The 10,817-nt window shown below is 38.4% G+C and overlaps 1 protein-coding gene across 2 annotated transcripts; it reads left to right on the plus strand.

The window, feature by feature from the left end:
- Window positions 1-129: 129 nt before the first annotated feature.
- Window positions 130-10,771, plus strand: LOC120805763. Of its 2 annotated transcripts, XM_040156306.1 has the most exons (11): window positions 130-209; window positions 1,414-2,065; window positions 2,159-2,195; window positions 2,749-2,825; window positions 3,136-3,216; window positions 3,396-3,455; window positions 3,614-3,673; window positions 3,831-3,929; window positions 5,225-7,100; window positions 8,148-8,309; window positions 9,564-10,771. In XM_040156306.1, exons 2-11 carry the CDS (start codon window positions 1,493-1,495, stop codon window positions 9,851-9,853), a joined length of 3,315 nt encoding a protein of 1,104 aa, XP_040012240.1. In that variant the 5' UTR covers window positions 130-209; window positions 1,414-1,492; the 3' UTR covers window positions 9,854-10,771. The 2 variants fall into 2 exon arrangements, with proteins under 2 accessions (XP_040012240.1, XP_040012239.1); XM_040156305.1 differs by having other exon boundaries at window positions 1,414-2,195.
- Window positions 10,772-10,817: the final 46 nt, after the last annotated feature.

Consider the following 10,817-nt stretch of genomic DNA (forward strand, 5'->3'; position numbering starts at 1 on the left):
TCTATGTATGTTATATTCAATATTTATTTCACCACTGGCTGTATTGATTTATTTTTTTTTTTTTAGACAAAAATGAGAGTTTTTCATTCACTTATTACATGTGCTGCTGTATTTATGACAGAGTTGAGACTCTTATTCTGAAAAACCAAGGGGAAACATTATGTTAGCAACGTGTGAGGTAAACAAAGGCCGTTGTCCGATGTCCGCAGGTATGGTGCCCATATTCTGACATTTTTTTTTTTTTTTTAATGAAAATTAGATGTATTTTCTGCACATAAGTTTGTTTCTTTCAGCCCGGTCATTTGGGAGCCACTGTTACCTGTAGGAATAATTCCGCGGTTCCACAGACGAGCAGGCTAACAGCTAACGTCAACAGCTAACCAACATAGCTAGCTAAATAACTACTAACCATACGCTACATTTTGTCAGTGTGCACATAGTTAAAACGACTTAAGCACGGGTGAACACACCCCACCGTGAGCGTAAATGCAGAACGATTCGGGACAAATAAGCAAGTGACCATTCATATAAGATCCTGCAGATGACAACGGACGACTTTGGGAGATATAGGTGGCTCCGGTGGCCGGTTCACCCAAACAACTAAAATAATTTTTTTTCCCCCCTCACTGACCCTAAATCTGATCTTCCAGTGCATTATAAAATAAAACTGTCATGCAGTTTTCAAAGGGGCTGTTTCTTCGGTGGAAAGCGATTACGTTAAAATTCCGCGCAGAGCTGAAACGAATAATCGATTAGGTGATAGACAGAAAAATAATCGAGAGCTGTGGTGATACTCGGATCGTTTCAGCTATTTTTCAAGCAGAAAAAAGTAAAAAAAACAACAACAAAAAAAAACAACAGCTGGCACCAGCTTCTCCGCTCTGCCATTGTAAGCTGAATATCTATGGATCTTGGGCTTGTGATTGAACAAAACGAGATTTGAGGACTTCGAGAAATCGATTTTGAGAAACTGTAATGGTTGTTATTTTGCTGTTTATTTTTATTTTTATTTTTTTTGACATTTTATAGACTAAATGGTTGAGCGGTTAATCCAAAAAATAATAAGAAGATTAATATAATGAAAATAATCATTAATATCTGTAATTTATCTCTAATAATCCTCTCTAGCCTTACTATTTGTTTTACTTAAACTACTGGTACAATGTTCTGAAATTTAACATCTATTGAGTAAAACAATTTCTTCTTCTCAAGAGAAGATCCGCAATCTCAGGAGTCCTTTTCTTCCTGGCATGTGTATTAGGCTAGTTACATTTTTAAAATGTCAGGTATTATAAACTAGGGCTGCATATGATGCCTCAGTTCAGGCTATTTGTAATCAGAGACTTGCATTGTTCATTTTATAATTATTTTATTATATTGTATGGTTTCTCTTGCTTCCATGTGGTGGACAAGATCAATGAAGAGCGGCATTTTGGACCTGTGTCCAAGGAAATAAGAGATTCCAAGGAAAAAACTATGATGATTATGGAGAATGATGGACAACACAACAGCAAATAAGAGCCACATACCCTGTCAGTCGTGGGTGGGCCAGAATGGCTGGTCCACAGCTTCAAGTGATGGACCCCTCCTCAACCCGCTGGCCGGCTCTCAGCATCTCAGCCTGGGCTCGTCTTCTGAACAGAGACCGTCCTACGATCACCTGCAGACGTCCAATCAGAGTTGTCTGAGCGACCTTAGCACGTTATCATCCACAAACAACACACATCACTCTGCCTTGTACAAAGACTCTCACATTAGCAGCAATCCATCATCTACCACGTTATTTGCCAACACTGCTATCCCGAGTTCCTCTCCCCTTATTTCCTTTGCTCAGCAAAGCCCTCATACTTCATCGGTGCTGCTAACATCAAACCAAAGAAAAACTATACTGCCACCATCTCTTCCCCAACAAAACCAAGGACTACAGCCTTCTAGGCCCCAACAGTTACCAATTCTCTCACCCCACGACCCTTACAAAGTGTCATTTCGACCTCCATTAACCAATCAGGGTTTACCAAGCGGACTTCAAGATCTGCCTATGAGCCTGCCATCATGTGGACAACGTGTAAGTACATCTCAAGCTAGTCTGGAAGGGGCAAATGTGGAGTCTGCTGGTGTTGCTGGATACACTCACAGCTATGGCCCATCCACTTCTCAGGAGCAGCCTCAGTGGATACCGTCATCACACTGCAGGGGTAAGATGTATATGTAATACTTGTGTGTTACAATGGCATGTTTGTCGTATATTGGAGGATGAAAAGCCTCTTCGGTGCGGTTAAACGTATTGAGTTTGATTTGTCTAAACTGCAGAGTGTTTAGTAATTAAAAAGGTGGGTTGCTTATCCTTGGTATCCGGGATTTCCACCTCAGATATTCATATCTGGGTGGGACCAAGCCAATTTGAGCAACCAGATTTTTTGACTTCACTTGAATTTTTAGGTCCTAATTGAGCGTTGCTGAATTTGAACGATTTTAAATATAGATTTTGAATATATGAATTTGTGAACCCAAAAATGTATTTACTGGAAAAAAAAAAAGTTAAGTGGTATAAATTCGTTAGGAATTAAATTTTAACATTAAGTAATTCAGCTGTGATTAAATTCAGATTAGGTATTTAGTTTCTTATTTTATTTGAACCTTATGGCCAATATTTGCCTCCTTAAAAGTTCGTATTACAATACTGTACATTATTGGATGTTGCCCCTAATTTCCTCTTACACTGACTGTCTTACTTGCCTTTTTCCTCAGGAGCCGTGAGCAAGTTTGTCCCTGATGCAGCTGCTCATCATAACAATGAGCCGTCGCAGGAGAACATCATCCCACTGGTGAGGAAATGAACAGCAAACACCAAAACCTAATACAGAGGATTGTCTGATGTTTGGTGGTTTCATTTCGTACAAATCTGAAAAAATAAAACTAAGGTGTGGTACATTTTTTTTTTTTTTTTTTTTTATATAGCAGTTTGTTCCTACAGAGGTTGACTGTACACCTTGTAAGTCACTTTGAGCAATAGCATTTACCAAATGAATGACATTTCCAAAAGAGTTACAGACCTGTGGAGTTTCATTGAAAATCATTTCCATTACATTATACCTTTCTTATGTTTTTTTTTTTCTTAATTTTCATCTGCTTCAGGCCAGCAATGAGAGATGGCGTTCAGTACTTTTATATCATCGTGCACAACTACTTAAACAGCTGGCAGAGATGGATAAACTTGTAAGTGTGTTCGGGCGGTTTTTAATTGAAGAAAGTCAATATTATTTCCTTAGATAGCTGCTACCCAATATATCTGTAAAGTTATTATTAATCATTTCCTAAATCCCTGTTATGGAGATTTATTATAAATAATTCTAAACAGTTACTCCCTATTGACTTAACTTTGTCCCCCCTCTAAGCTGGAATCAATACCTTCAGATGACAGCAGTGATGGACAGTCTCTGCTCACAGCAATCCAGGTAGGTTACATTTTTCTTTTCTTTTTTTTTTTTTTTTTTATGCTATAGTTTGATTTGCAGTGATGTAAAACAATTCATCTCTGAGGTAAACGCAAAAATATAATACACAGCATTGTTTCCACTGTTTGTCTCCTCTGTCGATGGATGGTTCATCTCAGTGTGAACAAACTAAGACCAGCGATGCACAGCAAGTTCAGCTGTCTGCGAGAAAGTCAAAGGTAGCTCCACATTAAATTATTAACTCTGTATAAATTACTTCTATTTCAGTTTGTACATTTTTAGACCATTAAAATACGATAGTCAAGCGTCACCCTGACTGTTGCTTTAGAATTTCTTATCTTCTTTTCATTGCTCGTTTCGTTTTTTTTGTCACAGTCAAATCTTTCAGCAGATTGTTCATCACCTGCATCCTATAATGAACACGATGAGAACTGTGATATTCCCGAGGATTTGATGTCAGCGGGAGAATCAGAGGTAGTCACCTGTATTTTTGGGTTTGTTTGTTAAATCCTTAAAAAATTGTGAAATTTGGTTTTTAGTATTACCATCATTTCAGAACAGTTTCACACTTCCATGGGATGTGTTAGGGCATGGCCAACAGTTAGTTTCGGCTACGTTCATCAGCTGCATTTACGTGGTTTATGCTGTACATTTGAGGCTTTTGGGCACTCTAAGCTTGTTATTTCATATTAAGCCAATAATGTCATCAACAACAATATTAGATCTTAAATGATTTGTCAATTAATTTACTTGTCGATTGGCAGAACTATAATATTTTGATCAATGCTAATCATTTAAGTCATTTATCAAGCAAAAATGCCAAATACTCCCCAGTGCCGGCATGTCATTCTTGAGGATTTCCTGCTTTTCTTTGTCTTATGTGGTAGTAAATTGAATATCTTTAGAGTGTGGGTTCTTGATCAGATAAAGCTAGATATTTAATGACATCGCCTTGGGCTTTAGGAAATAGTGATGAAAACTTTTCACTATATTGTGACATCTTATAGGCCAAATCATAAATTGATATATCGACAAAAAAAAATTGTTAGTTCCAGCCCTGAAAAAGAAAATAAATAAATAAATAAATATTTCTGTGTCTGTGTCTATATATATATATATATATATATATATAAAAATGTACACTCCTGTTACAAGGGTTATTTCTCCCACACAGTTCTTTCTATTGTGGTGTAAACCCACTTAAATAAATGAGTACTTGGCAACTTAATGTAGTAACAATTAGTTTATTTCAAAAGAACTAAAAATGTGTAACTCCAAATACTTATGGTCTGGACTGTAAATACACTTAAATAAGTTTCATTTTTAGTCTTCAAACTCTGGTAGTAGTGGATTTTGGAAAATATGAAGGCAGCAAGACATAATGTCAGTTTAAGCAGAGCAAGAACAATTTGTGAATGCTGAAAATCGCACTGTTAATGACAAACATTAAACATGTATAGTCCTGGTCTCTGGTATCATAACTTCAGAGCACTTGCACGATGTTATTCCAAAAATCTCGTTTTGTAGTTGTTTACGGAAGTCCTCTGTACCTGAATACAAACTTAACAAACATCCCTGAATGAAATATTTTAAATTGAAGTCAAATGAAAATTAATTGTGCATCTTTTTAAAATTCGAAGTTTACATTTAGATATGTGTCTATGTTTAGAAATATATAATATTGAATAGAAATATTTAGTAGAATTATATTTGCTGCAGTAACAGATTGTGACCGTGTTTCCACATGCAACTGTTTTTACTTTTTTCAGAAAAAGGAAAATACCTCAGCCGAGTCAGGGGATGACAGTGATCCTGATTACTTACCGAACAGTGAAGGTGACTTCTCTGATTTCCGATCTGACACTGACTGGGGCTCTTCAGAGGAATCTAGTCACAGCGGTTCCTCGACCCCCACGGACGAAAAACCTCCTCAGTCACGAAAAAAAAAGGATAAATCGGGAAGTTCTTTGTACAAGGACGAGGTTGTAAAAAAGTATCGTGCAGCCAATCAGAAGAAGTCCTCTGAACCTGTAGTGTTGCCAACCTCAAATTCGAAAGCGCAACGTGTTTACGACAAGAGGAATTACTGTTTTTTTTGCTCTAAGCCACTAGCCAAAATGGCACGGCATTTAGAGACAGTCCACAGTGACAAAGCAGAGGTTGCAGTTGCATTTCAGTATCCCATACATTCCAGAGAAAGACAGAAGATATGGAACAAACTAATAAATCAAGGAAACTTTGCGCATAATAAAGATGTTTTGCGAACAGGGAAGGGACAACTTGCTGTCCGAAAAAGACCAAACAGGACTGGACAAGCCAAAGACTTTCTTCATTGTCTTTATTGTCACGGTCTTTATGTGAAGAAAGCTTTGTACAGACACATGAGAATGTGCCCAGAGAAAGTGAGGAATGAAAATGAACTGCAGATTGGAAGAAAGCGCATCGCATCGCGGTGTGCGCTTGAAACTTTAGGAGATCTTGGCATAAGTGATGGTTTTAAGAGCATCCTGTGCGAGATGATATACGATGAGGTAACACAGGCTGTCATGGATGACAGGGTTATCTTGCAGTTTGGAGAGCAAATGTTTAATCAGCATGGATCTGATGTGAAGAAGCATGATTATATACGACAAAACCTTCGACAGATAGCAAGACTTGTGCTCGAAGCTCAAAAAATAACTCCTCTGAAGAACCTGGAGGACTTCTTTTACCCCTCGAGCTTCCGACATGTGGTCTCTGCGGTGAAAGTCCTGGCAGGCTACGACCCGGAAAACAAAACATACAACATTCCTTCACTTGCCCTTAAGCTTGGCTACCACCTACAGAAGGCCTGTAGTATTGTTGAGGGTAACGCAGTGAAGTGTGGTGATGCAGGTCTGGCAGAGTCTGCGCGTAGTTTCCTCTCTGTGTACCAGAAGAAATGGAATGAGCTCATTTCTTCAGGTGCATTAACAACTCTCAGGGAAACAAAATTGACCACAGAAAAGAAGGTGCCTTTTGCTCAAGATGTGAAGCGCTTGAATTTCCACATGGAGAATGTTCATCTTCTTGCTGAGAAAAAACTCAGAGACAGCCCTTCTGCAGAAAACTACGCCGCTCTGGCCAAGGTAATACTTGCCCGGACAATTATTTTCAACAGGAGAAAACCCGGAGAGGTGTCAACGATTCAGCTAACAACGTTTATGTCACGGAAAAAGTCAAACGTGTTCGATGACATGGATGTGTCCGTCTCAGATTTGGAAAGAACCATGTGCGGGTTCTTCACTAGAGTTGACATACGAGGGAACTGTGGGAGAATGGTCCCTGTTTTACTAAAACCCTCATTCACGTCGGCTATGGAGCTTCTCGTAAAGATTCGTGAGACATGTGGAGTCCCCAGTAGGAATCCCTTTCTCTTTGGACGACCAAGTGCACTGTCTGCCTACAAAGGGTCAGATTGCATCCAACAATATGTCAAAGAATGTGGAGCTAAAAACCCTGAAGCGCTGACATCTAGAAAGATCCGACAGCATTACGCAACAATGCTGCAGCTGATGAACCTGGATGAAGATGAGGCCAACCAAATTTTAGGACCCAACAATCAAGTCCGAATCCTGCGACAGGACGGCGACATGCAACCAGATGAAGTTGAAATGGACTCTGGAGGTAATCACATTTTTTTCAGCTTTTAGGCATTTCACAAGTATAACTGCCGAAATACCAAAGTGACGTTTTGCACAGTTAAGGTTTAAATACAGGATTTAGATAAGGTGACAGTCTGTGGTTATGTGTAGTACGAAGAGCCGTAAGTATTAAAGAATATGATTTTAACTCACTATTTGGGCAGCCACACACTTTTAACTTCACTGAAGAACCTGTGTGTAAAGAACTGGTTTCTGAACATTACCTGTCATACAGCTGCTGTGTAACTGCTGATTTCCTGATGCCCAAACTGTAGCGCACTGATCTGGGGATACATCATCTTATGAAAGTTACACATGCTTAATTTTGAGAAAGAGCTTATCTCTCTGCTTAGAGAATATACACCATGTACAACACAAGACACTGGACTTTATTATGATCTCCTGCAGTTGACAATCATTTTCCACTTGAAAATACACAATTAGACCACTTTCTGATGTTTCAGCTGACTTTATTTTAATGATCTTTGAGCAATGTTGAAAGCATTGTCGATAACTTCTAAATCAACCAGTGCAGTCGACAGTTTTGCGCTTTAATTTAGAGCAACCACCATCGTTTGCTGTAAAATAAAATCATATGCAGGAACCTGGAATACACATAAATCTGGGTTTGAAAACATGCAGTTCTAAAAACCTTTTAATTGGACTAAAAAAATTGAGCATTATTGAATAGTTTTCATTTGTAAATTTAATTTGATATCCTGAGGAAAATGGTTTACCTATTAGAGCACTGATCAATTGATGAAATACGAATCAAAATCTTAGTAAATTGAGAGCTACATTCAACAATCAACTAGCATGGGGCCAGATGTTGATGTTATACAGACCCTGCGGGGTGAAAAGGAGAGACCACAGAGCAACTTTTTGGCATTGAATGGAGGGTGTGGCACAGCTGTAACAGATGCAGTTGGCACAACCAAATGGCTGTAAGGCTGGAAACTTATGTGCAGGAAATGTGTGTGTATAGGTAGATGGCATGTGTAAAAGAAGACTTTCTTTCTCATCAATACAGCGAGATTACAACGTGAAACGGGACAACAGGCTGCATCATGGGATCAGACTGAGCTCTCCGCTGCATGCTATGAACCAGCAGATTTATATCAACAAGCACATGGAGTAACAACAGGCACCGACATGACTGTACCTCCAAAATCTGTCAACTCAGGCAACAAAGGTAGTAATGGTGATCATTAACAGTCTCTCTGTCCCTTTCTTTTTAGATGTTCACTTTGGCTGAGAGTTCCTTCTTCACAGTAATGGACAGTCACGCAAACTTGCAGTGCATTCAGAAAGTATTCAGACCCCTTCACTTTCTTTGTCAGCTGTGAGACCTCATATATCCAGGTGTGTGCCTTTCCAAATAATGTCCAATAACTTGAATTTACCACAGGTGGACCCCAGTCAAGGTGTAGAAACTTCTCAAAGATGCTCAAGAGAACTGGGAAGCTCCTCAGCTAAATTTCAAGTGTCCTGGCAAAGGGTCTGAATACTTATGTCAATGGGAAATTTCAGTATTTCCTTTTTAATACATTTGTCCTTGTGGGGTATCAAATGTAGATTGATGAGGGGGAAAAAAATGAATTAAAAACAATTTTAGCACAAGGCTGCAACATAACAAAATGTGAAAAAAGTGAAGGGGTCTGAATACTTTCTGAATGCACTGCATGTTAGATAAACAGTAACTCACTAGAAAGATTAGAAGTTCTAGTGTGTTTTTTAATAAATTAGAATCAAGAGGAGAAGGCAGGTCAGGGGAAAAGGAAACAACAGAGTTATATTACTGATCTCAGGAGTGAAGGTGCTCTGCAGAAACAACTATAGATACTCTGCTGCCATGTTTCCATACAGAGGTGCAAGGATTTTTTGACTTGCCAACCTTCTTACCTGTCCGAGTTATATAAAGATATTTTTTTGTCTTTTTAACACAACAGTGGTGTTACATGTGTCCCATTGCCTAATGTTATGATATTAGTCTTTCTCAACTATTGTTTGATTATGATTATAGTTCAGTTTTTTTTTCACTGCCTGGATTTAATTGTCTGGAATGTGTGTCTCAATGGGTTGTTGATCTTCTAAGGAAATTAAATTTTCCAATTGCACCGTTTAATGGGTTAAATTTAAGTAATAAATGCAGACTGACTTCTGAACACCGATGTGATAGCCCTCAACTTGAAAGATCAAAGGGGAGATGAGGCAAAGTAAATCCAAGAGTTTTTATTTATTATTCACCTCTGTCCAAGCTTAATTTGCTCTCAAAACAAACGAAACGAAAATTTGGACGGTGAGGACAGATAGGATTTTGGGGTTTGGAGTCTTTGTGTTGTCTTTGTTTGGAGTCGACAAATGTGGACATGAATACAGAGTTCCAGTTTCTAGAGTCGTTTCGGTGGTGACAGAAGCTCCTTCCTTTCTGCTTTCTCCACCGCAGGGCTTCAGAATAAAGGCAAACACAAATGGGAAGAAGCAGAGGTCCGTGCTGTTGAGAGACACATGATGCATTTCATCCAAGGACACAAGGTGCCTCAGAAAAACGACTGCATTCACTGTCTTGAGGCTGAACCAAAAGCACTGAGAACCCGTTCGTGGAAAGGTGTAAAGGACTATGTCAGAAACAGGATCACTGCCCTAAAAAGACAAAGTGGCACTTCCCAGGCTTTATCTACAGACAGTAGCGGGCCAGGGCAAGTGGAAGCACAGCAGTGTACTGGACATTTTTAGTAGCTGTAGATGTGATATTTTGTTGATGGCAAAACCTGTGTTGTGCAACTTTTACCTCTTCCCCTTTCTTATTCTTCGCCACCCTGTCTCCGTCATTGGCTTTCATTTTTTTTATATCAGTCTCCATCTCATATGCAGCATTTTGAACATTTCTGTTCATTACGATGACCAAGAATAGTTTGATTAGGTGATTACAGAATATGTCTTTTGCTGTGATTTTGTTACAACTTATTAAGTTCCTTTAGACAGACACAAGTTCACCTTCTGTGACCACGTTATCTGGTATACTGTGTTATTATGTTTGGTAATCCTAGTATATGGTATTTTGTTTGACTTTGTTTAACCATATCACCAAGAATAAAGTGCCAACAATAATATTTCAGCAGCTTGTGAACAAAAAGATGAGTAACCTGTATTCCACAAAAATGATAAACTCATGGTTTTCAGTAATTTGCGCCACCCTGTCGTTGCATGTATAAATGACAATCATAGAGGCAGTGATGGAGAAAGTATTGAGATATTTTACTTAAAGCAGCAAAGCTACATACTGGTCTCACAATTTTAATAATGTAAAGTTCAGAAAATTCAAAAAAATTCACCAGCAAGCTTCAAAGCTAAAACCACGCATTAGGCAACCGAATTGCATTGTCAGTGTCATATTGTCATATTATATATTTTCAGATTATTATTACTAATAACATGCAAGCAGTGTTTTAATGTTGTAGCTCATCAAAGTGGAGCTACTTTCAAGTACCTTCTATATTTAAATTTATTTTACATGTTATAGAAAATCATTAATGTATTATTGTCTAAACAGATTTTCCGTGTATGATCTATGTAAAGTAACCATAGCTGTTAAATAAACGTAGTGGAGTAAAAAGTGCAGTATTTTCCTCCGAAATGTAGTGAAGGTGAAGTATAAAGTAGCGTATAAAATGCTCAAATCAGGTATAAATACCTATAC

Source organism: Xiphias gladius, chromosome 19 (genome assembly GCF_016859285.1).
Source record: "Xiphias gladius isolate SHS-SW01 ecotype Sanya breed wild chromosome 19, ASM1685928v1, whole genome shotgun sequence".
Classification (NCBI taxonomy): domain Eukaryota; kingdom Metazoa; phylum Chordata; class Actinopteri; order Istiophoriformes; family Xiphiidae; genus Xiphias; species Xiphias gladius.

Excerpts from the sequence above, each read along its gene's own strand:
- LOC120805763 (XM_040156305.1), top strand. The coding sequence starts at position 1,493 with ATGATGGACAACACAACAGCAAATAAGAGCCACATACCCTGTCAGTCG. Across the intron at positions 3,456-3,613 it reads CTCTGCTCACAGCAATCCAG|TGTGAACAAACTAAGACCAG; the intron begins GTAGGTTACATT and ends GGTTCATCTCAG. Across the intron at positions 3,674-3,830 it reads TGTCTGCGAGAAAGTCAAAG|TCAAATCTTTCAGCAGATTG; the intron begins GTAGCTCCACAT and ends TTTTTGTCACAG.